We start from the raw sequence: 22,356 nt of genomic DNA, 5'->3' as shown, positions 1-22,356 counted from the left end.
ATTAAAAGGAAACTGGAGTGGCTATGTTAATATCAAATAAAGCAAACTTGAGAACAAGAAATATTACCAGGAATAAACAGGGACACTACATAGTAATGAAAAAGGTCAATTCACCAATAAGACATAGCAACCCTAAATGTGTAGGCACCTGACCAAAAAGCTTTAATATGGATAAAGCAAAATAGAAATCAATAAAATACAAAGCAGAAAAAAAAATGAAATCAAACATGGTTCTTTGGGAAAAAAATTTAAAAGAAAACACTACTGCAGACATTAAAAGGATAATAAAAGATTACCATAAACAACTCTTACTATGAATAATTTTTCAACTTAGAAGAAAAAGGCAACATGAATAGTTTTGTATCTATTAAAGAAATTGAATTCATAGCTAAAAACCTTCCAACATAGAACACTCCAGGCCCAGATGGTTTCACTGGTAAATTCTAGCAAACATTTAAAGAAGAAATATTTTTGATTCTATACAGTCTCTTCAGAATGTAGGAGAGGGAACACTTCCCAACCCTAAGAGGCCAGCACTACTCTGACCACAAAACTGTAAAAAGACATTGTAAAAAAGGAAAACCACAGGCCAACACTCCTCATGAAAAGAGATACAAATATCCTCAACAGGATCTTAGCAGATGGAATTCAGTGATGATAATCCCTAACAATCAGGGGGGGTGGCATATGCAAATCTAGTTCAATATTTGCATATCACTGTAATTCACCAAAGTAACGGACTAGATAAAAATTCTCAGCAAACTAGGAATAAAAGGAAACTTCGTTAACCTGAAGAGGGAATCTAAAAAATCTACAGCTAACATTATACTTAATGGTGAAAGACAGTGAGAATAAGGCAAAGCTGATGACTTTCATTCCTAATCAAACTCATACTAGACGGTCTAGCCAGTGCAATAAGGAAAGGAAAAAAAATTAAAAGCATATTGGAAAAGAAAACATTAAAGAGTCTCTGGAAAGGAAAGCATTAGACTGTCTGTATTCATTGATGGTATGATTGTGTAGCAAATCACAAGGAATCTACAAAAAAGCTCCCCTAACAAGTGAGTTTAGCAAATTTCTATATACTAGAGTACTGGAAACTGAAGTATTTTTTAAGTATCATTTCCAATCACACTAAAAACAGGAAATATTTAGGTATAAGTCTAACAGAACACCTGCAGGTCTGTATGCTAAAAGCTGTAACACTGGGGGCACCTGGCTGGCTCAGGCAGTGGAGCATATGACTCTTGATCTTGGGGCTGCAAGTTTGAGCCCCATATTGGGCACAGAGGTTACTTAAAAAAAAATTAAAAACTACAACACTGATAAAAGAAATCAAAGACTTAAAAAAAAATGGAGATATATATTATATTCATGGATTGGAAAATAAAATATTTTTAAGATGTCAGTTCTCCCCAAATTAATCTATAGATTCAACTCAGAGTCTCAGCATGATTTTTTGTGTAGACACTGACAAGCTGATTCTAAAGTTTTTACAGAAAGGCAAAGGAACTAGTTTAACCACAACAATTTTGAAAAATAAGAACAAAGTTAGAAGGACTTCACCATCTGATGTCAAGATATGCTATAAAGCTATAGTCATCAAGGCAAGGTTGTATTGGGGGCTCCTGGGGGGCTCAGTTGGTTAAGCATCCGCCTTCAGCTCAGGTCATGATCCCAGAGTCCTGGGATTGAGCCCCTTGTCAGGATCCCTGCTCAGTGGGGAATCTCCTTCTCTCTCGCTCTCTCGTGCTCTCTCTCGCTCACTCTCTCAAATAAATAAATAAAATCTATAAAAAAAGAAAAAGACAGGGTTGTATTGGCAAAGGACAGACATGTAGATCAATTGAACAGAAGAGAGAGTCTAGAAATAGGCCAACACAAATGCGGTCAATTGATTTTTGACAAAGATGCAAAAGGCAATTAATCTTTTCAACAAATGGTGTTGAAACTATTGGACATCCATCCATATCCCAAAAAAATGAACTTTCATATCGTATACAAAATTCACTCAAAACGGATCAAAGACCTAAGTGTAAAACCTAAAATTATAAGACTTCTAGAGGAAAACAAAAGAGAAGACATTTGTGAACTTGGGTTCAGCAAAGGGATTTTAGATATGACCCCAAAGCACAATTCATAAAGAAAGAATTGATAAATTGGACTTCATAAAGATTAAAAACTACTTGGTGAATGATACTGTTAAGAGACTGAAAAAATAAGCCAAAGACTAGGAGAAAATATTTGCAGATCACCTATCTGATAAAAGACTGGTATCCAGGGGGCCCCTGCCTGGCTCAGTTGGTAGAGCATGCGACTCTTGATCTCGGGGTCATGAGTTCAAGCCCACGTTGGGCCTACAGCTTACTTAAACAAAAAAAATTAATAAATAACTTTTACCCAGAACATATAAACAACCCTCAAAACTCAATAATAAGAAAACTCAACTTAAAAAATAGGCAAAGATTTGAATCATCAAAGAACACATAATAATGGCAAATAAGCATATGAAAAGATGTTTAACATTATTAGCCATCAGGGAATTGCAAATTAAAACCACACTGGGATAGCATTACCTACCTATTAGAATGGCTAAAATAAAAAACGGAAACAAAACAAACAGCATCAAGTGCTGACAAGGAAGGGAAGCAACTGAACTCTCATGCATTATTGCTGGGAATGCAAATAGCACAGCCACTCTGAAAAAGAGTTTGGTAATATCTTAAGTTAAACTACACTTACCATATGATCCAACCATCCCCTTATAAGTAACTACACAAGAAAAAGAAAAACTCACGTTCACACAAAAAAACCTGTATACAAACGTTTATAGTAACTTTATTCATATTTCCACCCAAACTGAAAATAACCAATATGTCTTTAAACTGGTGAAGGAAAAAACAAACTACGGTTCATCCAAACAATGGAATACCACTCAGAAATAAAAAGGCACAACAGACCAGAGACAGATACACAGAACGACATGATGGCTCTCAAATGCATTAGGCTAAGCAAAAGAAGCCAGACCAAAAAGCTACATAATTTCATTTATATGACATTCTGAAAAGGCAGAACTATAGGAACAGAGAAGAGATCTGTGGTTGCCAGAGGTTGGGGGTGGAGGAAAGGTATGATTACAGAAGGACAGCATGAGAGAATGGTTTTTGGGTGATGGCACAGCTCTGTGTTTTGATTACACTGGGGATAACATGACCATGCATCTGTCAAAACTCAAAGACGTGTACACCAAGAAGAGTGAATATAAAATAAATAAATGAAAATATTTTTCTCAATTGAAATGATGGTTTAGGGCTGGAGACTAATCCATGATGAAAGGCTAAAGAGACTAGAATGCTTATTTTTTAGAAAAACAGGTTTAAAAAGCACATTGTACTGTTTTCTTTTTTTTTTTTTTTAAGATTTTATTTATTTATTTGACAGAGATAGAGATAGCCAGCGAGAGAGGGAACACAAGCAGGGGGAGTGGGAGAGGAAGAAGCAGGCTCATAGCGGAGGAGCCTGATGTGGGGCTCGATCCCATAACGCCGGGATCACGCCCTGAGCTGAAGGCAGACGCTTAACTGCTGTGCCACCCAGGTGCCCCTGTTGTACTGTTTTCAAATGAATCCACAAACTTATTTTGGGTCCCAAATCAAGAACACTGAAAATAAAGGAATGCAACCTGACAACATGATAGCTAAATTTAAGTTTAAAACTATACCTGAAATATGGTATGTGAGTTATATCTTAATAAAACTGCTATTAAAAAAAAACAAACACAAAAAAACTATACCTGAAACACTTTTCCTTTACCCCAGTGTTTCCCAAACTTTTCTAGTAAGAAACCGATAGAAACCTGTTAAAAATAGATATTCTCAGGGCCCTTCTCTAGAGATTCTGATTTTGTAGTCTAGGTTAGGGACCAGAAACTTTTAAATTGCACCCCTAAAAAAGGAACTTTTTAAGGAAAACAACTGCTACCCATAATTCTTTCTTAGCTACAAGGTCAAGCAAAAAAATTTTTTAATTGTCTATTTGGTCACGATCGGAAAGTTTTCTAGTATACAGAATAGTAATCCCTACACTGAAATAATCACACGTCAGAAAAATTCAAGATGATCCACTGGGATACGAAAGAAAACACAGGTGATGCTTGAAAAACGTGGGGGTTAGGGTGCTGACCCCCTGCGCAGTTGAAACCCACATATAACTTTTGACTCCTCAAAAACTTAACTCTCATACCCCACCGTTGACCAAGAAGCCTTACTGATAACATAAAGTCTTTTAACACATATTTTGTACGTTCTACGTATTATATACTGTATTCTTACAACAAAGAAAGCCAGAGAAAAGATTAAGGAAGAGAAACACATTAACAGTACTGTACTGAAAAAAGGCCACACGTAAGTGGACCCACATAGTTCAAACCTGTGCTGTTCAAGGGTCAACTGTGCTGGTCTTCTATACACATTTACTTTAAATCTCATACTTCAAAATTTTCTATTTTAGGTTTGTGTTTTATAACACATACAGTAAATCAGTACAATAGTGCATGCTTATCTTCCCCCCTCAAGTAGGATGTGTGATCAAAAAAGAGCAGAAACCACTACTCTGGGACTCCTGATTTATTATCTCCTCCCTAAATCTGACCAGTCGTCATCCTCTCTCCTGTTTTGCACTAAGACTCCCACAGTCCTCATATGTAACGTCTGCCGCCACTCTTTGCCTACCCAACACCATTCCTTATGCCTATATCCACACCTCAGGGAGGAGGGCATCATCACTCTGGATAAAGGACACAGTTTTTTTCCTTGACTGAGATCTGAATAGCTGCCTATTATATTGTATCTAGTATGAAATTTGGAAAGTGCCTACCTTTCTAGACTACTCTTTTTTTTTTTTTTTTAAGATTTTATTTATTTATTTGACAAAGAGAGACAGCCAGCGAGAGAGGGAACACAAGCAGGGGGAGTGGGAGAGGAAGAAGCAGGCTCCCAGCAGAAGAGCCTGACGTGGGGCTCGATCCCAGAACGCCGGGATCACGCCCTGAGCCGAAGGCAAGACGCTTAACGCCTGCGCCACCCAGGCGCCCCTCTAGACTACTCTTAAAGTCCGACTGAGTCCTGGCACTTGAAGATTCCACTCACCAACGTAACAGCTGTGATTTTGATCCTTCACAGATGTCTGAAGTTTTGTGACAAGCAGTAATCTGATTTTGCTGAGTCACAAATCTAATTCAAGTATGTTTCCAGGTGTGAAGACCAAACTATCTAGCAGGTGAGTGGCCCAAGCTGCCTGCCCATTATTTACTCTCACATACCCATGCTGTTCCTTCTCTGCTCATTGTCCTTAGGGTCAGGAAAGACTTCTGTCACTTTTTTAGTTCTCCTTTACTGCAGAGATCCTCACCAATTACCTACAAGTTTACTGTCAAGATTCCTTTAAATCCACATGTGTATAATCTGTTTATTTTTTCAACTAAAGAACACTAAAAATACAACTACTATTATGTAGATTTGGGAAGTTTTTAAGTAGGCTTCAAAAAAGGCCTGTCATACTTAGAAAGACTGGAATTCATGCATTATTACAAATAAATCTTAAGTGGTATTCATGAATTGGGGATTCAGTTCACAAACTGCTAAGGATGTGTTCAATGTCAAAGATGTCAGAAGATATGTTTTAAGAACTCTTTCCAGGGTAGAATTCTATGGCAAATATGAACTATGTCCAGGAAAAAAACCCCACTAGGCTTCTTCAACCCTCCATGTCAACAACATATCTCAAAGAAGACCTTCTTCTTTCTCTCTCACCCTCCAGAATGTCTTCATAAAGTGCATGTACTCCTTCAGGCACGATGACCGCCAGTGCAGTTCCACAGAGAAGGCCAGCACCCAAAACAGTCACCAGCTTTAGTCGCTCCTGGAAAGAAAACACAAGAAACTGTTGAAAAGATTGATGATTGAATAAGAAAAAGTTTCTAAAGTATCTGTAATCAAGACTGTGAGCTGCTCATTTGTGAGACCAAAATCTACAATGGCTAGTGAACATGAAACAGGGTCAGCTTCATGAAGAATTAACGCCAATTAAAACAGGGAGATGCCACTTACAGATTTGCCAGATTGGCAATGATGTGGGGAACCTTGTCTACTATCCGTGACGGGAGAAACAAGCACAACTGTCTGATGCTGGGAGAAATGTAAATTGCTACAACCGATCTGGACCGCTATTTGGCGATTTCAATTTAAAGCCTCAAAAAATGTGAATTCTTGATCCAGCAATTTCACTTCTAGAAATTCATCCTAAGAAAGAACTGTGCAAAGATGATCACTGGCACTAAGACTGCAAACCTGAAAATATCCTAAATGTTCGAACAAGGAGACTGACTGAATAAACCATAATACTTCATCACAGTACCGCAACAGTCAGCCACTAAACACTATGATTCAGGTCTATTCATGGACACAGAAAGTCATGATGCACTGCCATGAGGGAAAAGCTAGTGGCAAACAATATGCACTGATAATCTCATATTTGTCATAAAAAGTATACATAGTAGAACAAGTATAAATCAAACATTAACAGATTTTTGACTTTATAATATATAAACATAATACGTTATATACAACTTACAAAACGTATTTGTGACTGAGCGACAATGAACATGTATTACTCATAAAATAAAAAAATATGCTTAATTACTTCAGTACGAAAATGTTCTGCGAATGCCTTTAAAAACTGCTTTACTGAGGTATGACTGAAATACCAAAAGTTGTAGCTATTTAATGTAGACAACTTAACGTGTATGGAGGTAAGTATGTATCTGTGAAACCATCATCACAACCCATGCCATAAGTGATCTACGGTTTTAATCCAACCCAATCTCAATTTTTTTCTCACTACCCAAGTTTCTTTGAGAGACTGCCTCCTGACATACAAGATATAAAAGATTACATTTCAAAATTTCTTGAAGCAGCGGTGTACCCTATGTGGCTTCCTGGAGTCTTAGCAGTATGAAAAATGATCCTTAAAACTAAAAGGAGAAAATTAGGTAGGTTGCTTAAAAAAAGCTTCAGTAATTAACGGAGCGATACATACTTCACTTTTCTGTTTCAGTTTCCTTTATGAGGTTAGCAAAAATAACAGTGGCTGTATTTCGCTGACATACTACTGAACTTGTGACTCTGAGGCTAGGGGAATAAATATATAATATACACATACATACATACATACAGATACTGTCTCTATGGGAAAATGGGTTCTTAGCTGACAGGCTGGCTGAAGCATTACAGCCCCCTCGTTTGGGAGGAAGAAAGGAATCTATATCTCATTGTGTCTCTAGTGAAAATGGGGAAACTACAATTGCAATGTCAGCACCAACTAATACTTGCCATATAGCGAGAGGGGGATCCCCCGCTCCCTAGCACACAGGCGAGGTCGGTCCTTCATACATTCAGGATGGCCATTATCAGCTACTTATAAATAGAGCATTCTGAATGCATCCAGCAGTTGGGGGACTGGCTTGGGAGGCAGAACTGGCTCCATGTCCAAACTGGTTAATAGTTCAGTACTTTAGCTTTTCTTCTGTAAAATAAATATTTTTACATGTCTTATATAGGAGACATCAGGAGAAAGTGATTGAAGCATTTTGGAAAAACAACACCAAACCACTGGTGTTACTATTTTAATATTTAATACTGAACTATTCTCAGAGCTTTTGTCTCTTACAAGTTACTAAGCTCATCAAAGCACTGTTAATCATGGCATTCATTTGAGACGAACTGTCAGAGCATAGAGAACACAAGACGGAAAAACAGTTCTATTCTGTGTAGAGGGGACATGGTATATGACTTAGTCTTCTCATCATTTTCTCTAATGAATTCATAAGTCACCCTTTGTTTTAAAAAAATTCATGAATGTAAAGTTTTACTCCCCAGGAAGGACAAAAATCATGGTAAACTGAACCAGACTGAGCATACCATTTCATTGCAGGGACTTGGTTTCAGAACTCCACAATTCAAACTAATGAATAAATTGCTAGGGAAGAAAACTGTCCTGTCAGCATTTTGACTATGACTATGCTCTACTTTGAGAAATGGAAATGAAAGATGCCCCTGCCTTAGAAATTAAGGGAAGATGGACAAGTGATGAAAGGAATGCACTCAAAAGAGAAAGAGCTGAGTGCCCTCAAGAATTACTTGGGTGGCAGCTCACATCATACACATAAATTAATTCTTGATGGATTATACTTTAATATAAAATCTAGAACTCAGAAACTTCTAGACGGAAGAGTATTTTTGCAATCTTGGTGTTGGCAAAATTTCTTAGCAAGGACACACACAAAAAAAGAATTTAAAACATCTGCTGATCCACTAAGAAAATGAACAGACAAGCTACATACTGGAAGAAAATATCTACAACACCTGTATCTGTAGTGGATGCTGTGGTAACACAGCCCACATCCATCTCCTCCAGGTTGGAGACACCTGTTCCCCTAGCTGGGGGGTGTTGCCTATTGATGGCTCACCGCTGAGTCACTCTGAGGACCTGACCTTGGGCCAAAGGGTACTGACTAACCTAAGGCTATATTCCCTCTCGCAGGGCAGTTCACATCCCATGACTAGTCCCCTGGGTTGTATGGAAGGAGGTACAAAGCCAGGACCCCTTGCCTCAATTCCAGATATCTCTGAAGAGCCATCCAGCTTCAGAGCAAGGTGAGCTGAGGCCTCTATTATAACCGAGTTACAGTTCAACTTCTCCATCTGCTTAATCCTACTCATTCTTCCCCAGGTGTTCCCCAACAAACCTCCTTTCCCAAGAGCACTCCCCCATAAACTTCCTGCGTGCATCTCTCCTTCTCAGAGTCTGTTTTCTGGGGAACCCAATCTAAGATACTGATAAAGGGCTTGTGAAATATAAAGAACTTCTGCAATTTTCACAGCTCAGTAAGAGGCAAAAAACAAACAAAAAACCCACACAACAAAAAATGGGTAAAATATTGAATAGATACTTCACCAAGATACATGAATGTCCAACACACCCATGAAAAGATGTTCGGCATCTTTACTCACCAGGAAAATGCAAATCTAAACTACAAGATACCTCCCTACACCCACTAGAATGGCTGAGATTAAAGGCTGACGACACTAAATGATGGCAAAGATAGAGAGCAACTGGAACTCTCGTGCACTGCTGCTGGGACCATAAAATGATACAAACACTTTAGAAAACCATTAGTCTCTTATCAAGTTAAACCAGCAATTCCACTTTTGGTATTTTCCAAGAGAAATAAAAATGTATGTTCATAAAAACACTCGTACAAGAATATTCATAGGAGCTTTATCAAAAATAGGCACAATTGGATCAGACGTCCACCAACAGGAGAACGTATAAACAAACTACGCTATACTCATACGATGGAATACCACTCAGTAACAAAAAGGAATAAACTGCTGCTACAGACAGCAACCTGATGAAGTTCAAAAACCTTATTCTGATGTTTGAATGAAAGAAGCCTTACACAAAGAGTTACTTACTGTCTGAGTCTATTCATATAAAGTTTAAAAGCAGGCCAAACTAACCCTTGGCAAAAGAAATCAGAAATCTGCCTCCAGCAGAAGGTGTTAGTGTGAGAACATAGTGGCCAGAGGGATTAACATTAACTAGAAAATGACACCGGGGGCGCCTGGGTGGCTCAGTCGTTAAGCGCCTGCTTTGGGCTCAGGTCACAGGGATCGACCCCACATCACATGGGACTCCCTGCTCAGCGGGAAGCCTGCTTCTTCCTCTCCCACTCCCCCTGCTTGTGTTCCCTCTCACTGCCTCTCTCTCTCTCATAAATAAAAATCTTAAAAAAAGAAAAGAAAAGAAAAGAAAAGAAAATGGCACTGGGTTATTTTTTTTAGGGTGCTGGAAATGTTCTTGACCGGGATGTGATGTACATTTGTATACATTTGTCAAAATTCATCAAACTGCATTAAGATAGGTACCTTTTACTCTACAAAATTACGTATCTATAAAAAATTACCTAGGTACTAATTTACTCAGCCAGAACCCCTGAAAGGATTCATCTTAGAACTATTCAATTGCAACAGAGCTTCTTCATGGCAGCTCTTTGAAACCAAGCTTAGAGTCTATGTAGAATACTAAAAGGCACTTCCAAAATTTTTTCTTAAACAATTCATCTGTCATTCAGACATTCCTTTAAAATCATTCCTCACAATATTATGTCAAAGACTGCACAGAAAAACCAGTGGTATTCGCAACTCTGGACCAATCCTCAAATTCACTAGGCACTTACCAAGTGCTTTAGAATATTCTACACTGGTGTCATGTGAAGCACTATAGAGACAAGATGTAAAAAGCAGGAGCAGAGGTGAGTTCTTGAGGCTTGCATGCTACAAAATTAAGTTGCAGGTGAAGTAGTACCGTATTTGATAACTGAGGGATACATGCCATCTAGAATAACTTAGACATCTATGGGCAGTAAGAAAAAAACTTTCAAATCCATAAAGAAAAAAAATAATTCTCCTAAAATGCTGCCTGATCCAAATTTTTAGAAAGACACAGTAAAAATTATTTTAAGGGACGCCTGGGTGGCTCAGTTGGTTAAGCGGCTGCCTTCAGCTCAGGTCATGGTCTCGGGGTCCTGGGATCGAGTCCCACATGTGGCTCCTTGCTCAGCAGGGAGCCTGCTTCTCCCTCTGACTGCCGCTCCCCCTGCTTGTGCGAGTGTTCTCTCCCTCTCTGGCAAATAAATGAATAAAATCTTTAAAAATTATTTTAAAAATTATTTTTATTTTATTAATCTTTAGATGCATACTTTAAAAAGAGGGATACTAGCTACCAAAGTTATCAACACAGAATCCACGTTTAGGAACTGGAAGAAAATGTAAAAAATGATCCTCTTGGGGTGTCTGGCTGGCTCAGTTGGTTGAGTGTCTGCCTTTGGCTCGGGTCATGATCCTGGGGTCCTGGGATTGAGCCCTGCATCGGGCTCCTTGCTCAGCGGGGAGCCTGCTTCTCCCTCTCCCTCCCTTTCTGTCAAAAAATGAATAAGTCCTTTTTAAAAAATGATCTTCTTTTGATATACAGATGATGAATCAAAGGCCAAAGGTGAAAAATAATTTGCTCAAAGATCCCATGGCTAGGCTAGTTAGTGCTAAGGACATGATTACATCTGACAATGCACTCTGTTGCCCTGTACATTCCAAGACAATGTTCATCACATGGCACAATACATACAATTCATTATACAAAATTTACCTCTGAAGAAAGGTAACATTCAATCATACAACCTCTTTAAATAGTGTGAGCCAGCAGAATCCCTAAACAACCTCAAGAGGAAAACCAAAATTATAATTAGTTATAACTGTTCTCTATTGACAGTTTCTAAAGCTCCATGGCAAAGCAGAAGGACAATGTACCAAGCTTTTCCTAAGGTTTTATTTCGTCAATGTAGAAGACTATTCTTTATTCTGAGATTATGTCCTACCTGCTTTTTCATCTTAAAATGTTCTCTCTTAAAAACTGATGGTGACAACAGCTTTTATTTTTAGTGTCCTTACTTTGCAAAATTAAAAGCAGGCAATCCTGTGTCAGTTTTCCCTATTATCAAAAGTATTACTGGTCTGTGAAACCCAAAAGCCTGGAAAACCCTGACCTCCAGTGTAAACATGAGATCTGTATTATAATATCATAAACAAATGTAGAAACAAACAATTTGAGGAAATGTAAGAAGAGATCAAGGTAAACGTGAGTAAATCATCTGTAGTTTTATAAAACCTCTTTGGAGGAAAGACAGTGTGAGCTAAAATTCCTACATTATGTCCTAGTTCCTTTTGAAATTGAGTAAAGCACATTTATTTACCAAAGGAAGTTAAACATCCACTGAATACTATGTTTGTCCTCACCCCACAATTGTAAGTTCTGTGAGGGAAAAGATTTTTGTTTTTAATTTACTGTTCAATGCTCAGCAGTTTTTAGGACAGAAACTGGTATATAACAAATTCTCCCTAAATATTTACTGAAAGAATGAATTAAATGCCCAGCACCATGCAAGGCCCTAGGGACTTGGCATCCCCCATTTCACTGGCTCTAGTATCAACAGATACACAAATGCAGTGCAACTTCTTTAGGCCCGGGATATAGGCCTAATATATTCCTTACAAGTGTAACCATATCAAGAATCTTCAGTGGTTAGCTGCTTTGGATTTATGCTTTAGCTCAAGGGGTATTCAAGTACATATAATAAAGAACCATAATGGGATTCCATTATCGTAAATGCGAAGCAATGCTGTCATTTGTCTCGTTAATGCAAATATCTCAAATGACATCTATTCTTTTGCCCAAAGAGCTCAGAACCTTGTTCAGTCACTACTTCGATCTTCAATAAAGCAATACAAAGATTATTCATCCTCCATAACTTTTATGAACTAGGTAAATGTCTACTAACCTTCTCAGGGTGACTAATACTACAGAGGTAACACTTGTAATGACAAAAAGAATCAGTAGTCAAAAGATAAGCATCAATGTCACGGGTTGTGGCTTCCATTTTTATTTTCTAAAAATGTCTTAACTACCTAAATTATTTTAGATGCAATCTCATTTGTTTCAAGCACCAGAGATGTGGCTCCGTGTTATTTGCATAGCTGTATTTTTTCACACAGCTTCACAACTTGGGATTCAATCTCAAAACTGTGTATATGTCAAAGTTAAAATGCTGACAGGGTCTCTCCTTTGCTTATGGTAAGTCACTATAAGGATGTATCTGAATGAAGAACTACAAATTCCAAGTGTGGTTGAAGATGAAAACAGAGCAATAGCTTCTGTCACAGAAGTGACATATTTGCTCAAGAGAGGCAAGAACTATGCAGTGCCATTGGTTCTACGTTATTTCATTCTATGGTCTCACAGCTGCAACCTGATTGAGCCAAAGGACTGACCAGATGTATTAATTAAAACAGCTTGTATTCCATGCCATTCACCATCAGCGTAAAGCTTTGAAATCAGTTTAATTTTCTTGGCAAACACCAACATAAATGGTTTTTCTTTCCTTGCTCAGAGAAAAAGTCAATAAATTATTTCGTTTGATGAAATATAAGCCAATAATTGAAAAGCTTATAATATTTAAAACAGTTTATTTCAATCCCCCTTGTACCATGCTCATTTTGGTACTGACAGCATCAACTACAGTTTTCTAAAAAATTAAAGATGCCTCTCTTATTATAAGACTGCTCCCTTCAAAGCTCTAGGCACTGAAGAGACGAAAGATCCTAGGGTACACAGTAACTCACGTTCATGCAACAGAGGCCATCTCCATATTCTTACAAACCTACCTCAAGGAAATACTTCTCACTGTCAATTTAACTGCTGTATTACCTGCTGTTAGTTGTCAGGAATAGGTAATGAAAAACTCAAATGTGAACTTTGTTCTTCAAGTTCTGACAACTGAGACAAGATGCCCAAAAGTTTCCTGCCTCTAAGTTGTAGCAGTGACCCTGAGTAAGTTCAGCATCCTCCTCTGGAAGAAGGGGATACGCCCGACACTATCACTATTATCATACAGGAGTGGGACATCAGCACCCTTAGCACAGAGCAACGGTCATTATTACTTATCTCTAACATCATTAGCAGCATGCAGAAAGGGCTTCTAAGCCCCCCCTTCACAAGAATAACAACTCAAACCCCAGATACTTGGATAAAAATTCAACAAACAATGCTCTGATATTTGCCATTTTTCCAGTGGCATACAGGCTCCCCCTTTCCTAATTCATTTGACATAGAGATAATAACAAGCAACACTTTATTACTGCCACTTCCTCCAATTCTGGAAAGCAAGACTAATTTTTTTAAGAGTTTTTCCAAACATAAAAGAACAAAGGATAAATGGAAATCCCATAAAACTGTTCAGTGTGACTACAAAAACAAACACAAACAAAAACCCCCTGGGAAAGAACCTGGGAAAACACTGGTGATACATATTATATTATTTACATGTATGAAGTTTAACTGACCTGAGAAAATTAAAATAAGAAAAATACCTTTTCCTTGGGACTCCTGGGTGGCTCACTCAGTTAAGGGTCCAACTATTGATTTTGGTTCAAGTCGTGATCTCTGGGTCGTGAGATCGAGCCCCATGTAGGGCTCATGCGGTGCATGGAGCCTGCTTAAGATTCTCTCTCCCTCCACCCCACCCCCCCTAAAAATTATTCCTTCATCAAATTAGCAAAGTTTAAAAACTTAACAATAATAGTACTCAATGCTTGTGCGAATACAATGTCATTTGCATTTATTGGAAAAAGATGCATTTTTTTAAAAAACCTCATAATACAGACTGAGAACCTTCTTAAGAACATTGGTGCCCTCTGACCTTGTCATTCTACTCCTAAGGAAATAATCTGAAATATGTTCATAGCATTAGACACAAAAACATTCATTCAACACTTTATCATGGCAAAAATGTGAGAACAAATTAAATACACAGTAAGAATTTCTATGCATAAAATAACTGAGTGTAATTAAAACATTAAAAAATGCCTAGAACACATTTTTAGTAATAAAAGAAATGCTTATGTTATACTATCTGGTAAAAGAAGGGAGAATGAAAATTACACATAAAACATAATTAATCATGTTAAAAATGCAAACAAATAGAAAAAAAAAGAATGGAAAGAAATAAAAAATGTTACTAGCAATTCTCACTGGACAGTGGGATAATAGATGATTTTATTTTCCTTTTACAGATTATCATATTTTCTAAATTTTCACAAAGAGCCTCTATTACACAGCCAAGCTTTAAAAAAAAATTTTTTTTTTTTTTTTGTTTTTGTTTTTGTTCAGGGATTCTTGGGTGGCTCAGTTGGTTAAGTATCTGCTTTCGGCTCAGGTCATGATCCCAGAGTCTTGGGATCGAGTTCCGCATCGGGCTCCTTGCTCAGTGGGGACCCTGCTTCTCCCTCTGCCTGCTGCTCCCCGCTTGTGCTCTCTGACAAAATCTTAAAAAAAAATTGTTCATTTATTTAGAGGCCGTACAAATAGCGGCTTTGAACTTAGTAAACAGTATCCTCATCTATAAACAGGGTAAGAATTCTTCCTTCTCAAGGTTACTGTTAAATCGATACAGAACTTGACACATAAATTAACACTGTAGCTATTATTACCATTAATTATTGTAATGTGGTCAGATTAGAGAGCACACTGCCCTTAATATTGTACACTTGGAAATGTTTTCCCCTTTATTAAGTGGTTCTAAACAACCGCACTTTGACGTTCTGTAATAATTTGAAATGTTTTCCAGCCTCCCCCTCTTGTCATGTTGTGATGTATTTCCTCTACTTGCTCCCCCACCCTTCTAAACAACCACACTTTGACGTTCTGTAATAATTTGAAATGTTTTCCAGTCTCCCCCTCCTGTCATGTTGTGATGTATTTCCTCTACTTGTTCCCCCACCCCTTCTAAGTTTGCCTTTTCTAGTTTTCAAAGAGCTTAGAAATCAGTCCAGCCCAGAGGTTACAGACTGGCAACTCATAAACATGGGTTTTGGGGCCCACGGAGTGATGTAACAATATTTGACTTTGCAGCCAAAATGTAAAATTCAAAACATTTCATGTAAAAACCCTGATTTCCAGCTTCTGAAAGGTAGGATGATTTGGCCACACCAAGACACACGTTGTTCAGATGACCACAGTTCTCGCCACTCCCTCATGACTCCCAGGCACTGACCCTCAAGCTCAGCTACCAGGTATCGTGGCACTTCAACTGTTTTATCTTACTCCAGGCCTGATTCACTGTTCAGCCTTAGTGGTTATTGACTTTTAATACCCATTACCTAGTTGTATTAGTCAGGGTCCAATCAAGAAAGAGAAATCGTAATTTGAACAGAGAAAGTTTACAACAGGCGACAGAATAATGAGAAATTAACTAGTAGGACAGAACTCTAAAGAATGTAAGAATAGCAGATAAAAGCAGGAGTGCCTACTGTAGGACTGAGGTAAGAGTGGTCAAGGAGAGGGTCCTATGTGGGCAGAGAGCCAACCGCTGCTGGAAAGGGCATGGCTGGGGCTCAATTAAGAGCAGTAAAAGGTTCTGGGACCAATTCTGATACCTGTGTGTGTGTTGGGGGGGGGGTCCCCTCACCAAGCAATGCCGGGACACCAGTTGGGCGTACCACAATCCAACTTAATTCTAACACTATCTGCTTGGAGACATCAGATCCCACAGGTTAAGGGTTCAGTCGTGTAAGACTGCGCCCCACCTTCCTGAAAGAAAACTTCAACTGCCTCCATTTTGACCTCAACCTTTCTAACTGAGCAAATTCTTCTTTTCAGCTTATTTATCTCTTAACTGTGGCAAAAGACCCTGCAGGCAAATCATTCCCTGGCAGGAACCAAAACTACACCCTCGAACAGTAAGGGTTTCCCTGAGCCAGCAACACCCTGTATAACTGACCCCAAAACAGTGACTGACCTGACTGTCTCCTGCTCACCCGCACGGACCCACTGAGCTTTGTCCCACATTTTCCTCATATACACCTGGACGTATTTTCAGCACTTTGGAGAGACCATCTTTGAGCCATCAGACCGTGCGTGGTCTTTCTGGTGTTGGCCTCACTGACATAAACTCCTTTCTCGTTTCACCATCACTCGTCTCTCTGCCTTCGGATTTTGTCAGCAGTGAGTGGCCGAACCTGCTGTGTCTGGGACCCCCCAGAGCCGGGTGTCTTGTGCCCCTGCGCGCCGACTACATTCAGACACTAGAGCAAGTCCAGGTTGTCATCTATGTTTCTGACTGACTGACCGCCTCTCCTTGGGTTTGATTCATCTGCTACAGTGGTTCACAGAACTCAAAGAAACATTTTACTATTAGATTAATTGGTTTATTATAAAAAGGTATAATTCAGATACAGGCAGATGGAAGAGATGCACAGGGCCAGGTATGGGGAAAGGGCGCAGAGCTTCCATGCCCTCTCCAGGCGTAAAACTCTCCCAGCATCTCCATGTGTTCATCAACCTAGAAGCTCTCTGATCCCTGTCTTTCTGGATTTTTTATGAAGGCTTCATTACATAGCCAAGATTGATTAAATCACTGGCCACTGGCAATTGATTTAACCTCTGGCCCCTCTCCCTTCCTGATTGGGAATGAAGGTTCCAACCTTCCCATCACATGGTTGGTTCTCCTGGCAACCAGCCTCCAACCTTAGGTTACCTAGGGGCATTCTAGAAATCATCTCATTCACATGGCAAAAGACACCTTTATGGCTCTCATCACTTTGGAAATTCCACCAGGTTTAGGACCCCTGTGCCAGAAATAGGAAGACCAAATCTATATTGATTATAAAGCACGATATTAGAGGCAAAGAAGATTCTGTGGTGCCACACTGGTGGAACTTGCTGGAAATCTGCACTCTTGGCTGTTGGAGAAAGCTGTTCATGGGAATGTATCTTACTGGAGAGACTCTCCTATCCTGTAAAACCACCCAAGGCAGGGTGGTGCCAGTGAGTACTGACTGCTGGGTGCAGAGAAGTATGTGTTCAGCAGGAGTCTACGGCTTGAAAACCTGCCTGCAGCGCGGGAGCTGGGCCCTGGAGAAGCCCGGCTGGAGGCCAGAGAAGCCAAACGTGTATGCTGCAGGAGCCTGCACTGGGGAAGCTGGGCACTGGGGAGGCCGGCTGCCTGTGCTGTAAGAACTGTTGCCAGAGTAGTTGCCAAGGAGCAAGCATGGACCAAGAAGGAAAAACCCCTCCTCTTACAACTTCTCTCCAGTATCTTCTACTGTGCCAGCTGGCAAAGGAAAAATACTTAAAGGGCCCAGATCCGTTTCTGCAGAGTAGTCAATGAGGAGTAAATCTGAAGCTGAGAGGCAATAAATTGATAACTGGCATACTAACCTACCAGAATTACCAAAAAAGATACAGAGAAGCCAAGTGACAGCCAAGAACAGAAGAGAGCAAGTAAAATGCTTGCTCTTCAGGCTACATATTTAGCCACTCACAGACTTTTCTGGTGGACAAGTTCTACACAAAAGAGGTGCTACCAATAATCTCCTTAATCTCTATTATAATAATTAATATTTATTAAGTACTTACCATGCCAAGCATGTTCTATTATAATCACCTCACATGTATCAATTCATTTAATCCTCACAACAATCCTATGAGATTATTATGTTCGCTTTACAAAAGTTCAAGTAATTTGCCCAGGCTCACAATAGGCAGCAAATGGCAGAGCCACAATCTGAATCTACATAATTTAGCTCCAGAATCTATACTCTTCTTTTTTCTGTATTTCAATTCAACTTCATTAACATATAGTGTAGTATTAGTTTCAGGGGTAGAATTTAGTGATTCATCAATTGCATATAACACCCAGTGCTCATTACATCTAGTGCCCTCCTTAATGCCCATCAACCAATTACCCCTTCCCCCACCCACCTCCCCTCCAGCAACCCTCAGTTTGTTTCCTAGAGTTCAGTGCCTCTTATGGTTTGCCTCCCTATTTTCATCTATTTTTCCTTCTCTTTCTCTATAATCATGTTTTGTTTCTTAAATTCCACATGAGTGAAATCATATGGTATTTATCTTTCTCTGACCAACTTACTTCGCTTAGCATAATACCCTCTAGGTTCATCCCACAATCTATACTCTTAAACACAATGCTAAACTGCTTCACTACAAAACCCATTTCATTGTTTCATTTTTTGCTTTTAGCACCCATCCTGTTTCCCCAATTTGCCTTCGTCAAATGTATGAAGAATTAATGAAAGAACCATACAAGGTGCAGAAGCCAGGGTATAATTTTTTGGTTATTAGAAAACTGACCCCCAGAGAAATATAGGGCTTGCAAAAGACAGTATGATGTACTTACCTAGTAGTTAACCCCTGAGACCTCATCACTTAAAAATCCATATAACTGGGGCAGAAGAATTTCCAGAGCAACCGATAGCTATTTCTATTTTATTTTATTCTATTTTATTTCAGTAAAATTAGACATTCAGTATTAGTATTTGAGGAGGATTGAGACTTCTAGAATTCTGTCATAGGTTTTAAGAAATACTTGTACTTACACTTAGCATTACTGCTTGTTACCTGGAATTCCAAACTGAGCTATAGAGGATCTTAAACCTTGTTATCATTCAACAAAGTTGTACTTCTTCTACAATTAAAGGAAAGGTTGAGACTGTCACATACAGAAGCATTCCAGGATCCATTTCAGGTCTTCTTCCCTCAAAAAGGAGGTGACTTCTTGAACATCACAATTTAGAACTGACTTGACTATGAAGACATCAAGTATGAAAATAATTTTGGATAGTTCAAAATGGGAACTGCTTCAGATTCTAACTTGGCAGGTGTCATTTTAAAGGACATCTAAGACATACTCCATTCTTTCTTAAAGGTTTCAATGCTATTTGAAGACGGTTTACCTCTGTAGTTTCAATTCTGCTACACTGACAAAACACAAGGTAGGAGATATACTGGGGAAGGTAGAACGTCAGTGATGTTAAAGATATTTTTAATTTGGGGAGCTAATGGAGATAATGTTAGTGGTGTTAGACATTCCTAATTTGGGGAGCTAAGTTGCCAATTTAGATCCATGGTATTTTCATTCCTTCTTTACAGTGTTCATCAGAAAAAGAAATATCATCTAACAGTCAAGTGCTTTGGATTGGTAATCAAACTGACTTAGTTTCAAATCCCATTTCTACCAGTGTCTACCATACTCTCTGAGCCAGAGTACGCACATTTGTAAAGTGAGGTTTAACAGTCTCTACCTCACAGTCTCCTCCTGAAGATTAAATAAGACAATGCCTAGCACTACACAGAAGGAGCTCAATAAGCATTAACTACTATTAATATTATTAAGCAGGTAAGTTTCAATAACACTTACCCATAGAATATCCTAGGGAAAAGAAAGTTTCTCAGGAAAATATTCAATCAGGTTTTATCTAGATTTTATTTGACCCAAATACTTTTATCAAGCAAAGATACTTATGAAACAATAACCTTATAAGACAATAATCTGAGGAAAGGCAAAATTACCGACTGCTTTCCAGACATGGGTAAATTAGAATGCAAAGTGTAAAATGTTTGAATTTAGAAATGAAATCCCACACAGGCATAACATTAACATCTACTTGTATTACCGGAAGAGAATAAAATGTTAATATACCAGAGAATGCAAAAGCCCTGAAAAATGCAACTCTGTCACATCTACTTCAAAAAGAACCAATTGTCGGAGAAGAGCATACTGACTGAACAACTTTGTTCTTCAGACACAAATGTTTGATTTGTTAGTAACTCAAAGCCCCAAAGATATCTATTATTGAATGAGTCAGTTATTATAGTTAGACACAAAACAAAACTTTTTAACACATGAAAAACAAAACAAGGCTTAAAATGAAAATTAATGAAGAAAAGAAAGGTAAATATTAAGAAAAATACTATAAAGCACGGAGACTAGAGAAGGCTTGGTCTCTCCAAATGGAACATTCATTGTGAATAGGAACGCCAACCGCCAAACAAGACCTTTCAGATCCCAAATTGTTGAGAAGTTTCTGGTAACTGGAGAGGGAGATGGAGGACTGTACCCATTATTAGAAGTCTGTTCCAAAATAAAGGCTTAAAAATTATAATTTTGAACAAAGTTCTAAAAATGAAAACCTTAAAGAAGTTTTCAGAATCAGTAAGGAGAACAATCCTCAACATTTTCTAAAGTTCTTATTATGTTCCAGAATTCAGTCTTGTGCTCATATTAATTCATTACATCCTCACAACAATCCTATAAGGTCATTTAAAAGAAGAGATTTTGATGTTAAATAGCTTGCTCAAATAGTGACACTGATTCTGAACTACACTACCTGTCCCAGACCGTTCCTGGGAAATTAGTGCATTACTAATACCTTGAACTCTTTATTGAAGTGAGAGCAGCACTACTTTCATCTGCACACTTATGGGTCCGTACTATTTTGACACATGAAGAATGTGGCATTATAATCCAAACTGGTCTGCAACAAGGAAAGGATGAAACTGAGACAAAGCCTTCAAAAAATTTTATAGAATATGAATACTACAATTATAGGAGTAACAGACATGTGTTACTGGGGAGTATGTCTATTAAATATAATAACACTACATTTGGGCTTACATCTCGTATGTCTTTTTTTCCAATTCATTTTCTTAGTATTTAACTTTTATAAATATATTGGTCTGCAATGCAATGGAAATTAAACTAGTCATCTACCAGATAGTTGGAGGAGCACTGCCCTAGAGCTCTGGCGCAAACAGCCTGCTCTCTGTTACCAGCTCTGTGACAAAGAGGAGACATGCTTAGGTAAGTAACAATCCTCAGGTAATCAATCTATAACCACGTTGGTCATGGTTACGTTGTAACTTCATTCACCAATCATCTGCTAAGTGGGGTTAATTTTAGGTAACATTAAGTTGTAGATTCTCAATCTACGTACGTAGCTTTATCCTTTAGAGTCAAAGACACTGCTCATTACCAACTGAATCTAACATCCTAAGATAGTGCTAAACTAGTGGTTCCAACTCCTTTACCACACGGGACTTCCTTTGTGTAAGTATGCTTCGGCCTCCTTTACAAGTTTAGTTTGCCTCCTTCCCATATGCTGAAGAAGAGAGTATCTTGATAATCAGTTACTCGTAAGTGCTTTCAAGAATCAGAGATTTCTCTTCCTTTGTTTTAGAAATCATTTAGGCATAAAGGCAAAGTCACCAGGTCAAAAAGCAAGGAAGAAGTTACAAAAGCATCAAGAAAGTTGGTTTGGGGGCAAGGAATGTTGAAGAAAGTGACAGATCAATGTCGCATAAACCTCTTGATTGGTCAGATATAGCAGGTAGGCACCACCGCTGCCGCAATTTTCAGGTTATTTAATTTTAACTCATTTCTAAATACTAATCCTGCCATAATTAATGGTTTTTTTGAACTTTTATCCCTGCTCTGAGAAATTCTGAGGAAAAAAAAATATTGAGTGGCAAAACAGCAGCTAGATTAAGAACGTGAATAAAGAGTGTATCTTTTCATATACACGAAAGTGAACTGCAAAATAAATTAGATTTATTAGTCTCTTTATTTATAATAACACCAGTCCTTAAGAAAAGCCAGATTTCCTTAAAAAGTAAAGTTGTTTAGCCAATGTAGGAGCTTGGGGAGCTATTTTCAAAGGGTAGAAACTGTGAATGAATTTTATTTTTTACAAATTTATGATCTCACTAGTTTCATGATACATCAATCTATAATAATATAATCTGTCTAGAAAAAATGTTTAATTTCTAAAAGACAGAAAACATCGGTTGAATTCTAAAATGTCTAAGTTATATATAATTTCCATTTTTATTCTA

The 22,356-nt window shown here is 38.3% G+C and overlaps 1 protein-coding gene across 1 annotated transcript in view; it reads right to left on the bottom strand.

The window, feature by feature from the left end:
• The window catches only part of SLC39A9 (solute carrier family 39 member 9), a 52,812-nt gene that overhangs the window by 28,126 nt on the left and 2,330 nt on the right, over positions 1–22,356 (bottom strand). The window contains exon 2 of the mRNA XM_045807950.2: positions 5,811–5,919. Coding sequence (XP_045663906.1) covers positions 5,811–5,919 — 109 coding nt within the window. The remainder of the gene's footprint in view (positions 1–5,810; positions 5,920–22,356) is intronic.

Source organism: Ursus americanus, chromosome 26 (genome assembly GCF_024610735.1).
Source record: "Ursus americanus isolate L20-20 chromosome 26, mUrsAme1.1.p, whole genome shotgun sequence".
Taxonomy (NCBI): domain Eukaryota; kingdom Metazoa; phylum Chordata; class Mammalia; order Carnivora; family Ursidae; genus Ursus; species Ursus americanus.
This window is presented reverse-complemented; position numbering and strand designations above follow the sequence as displayed.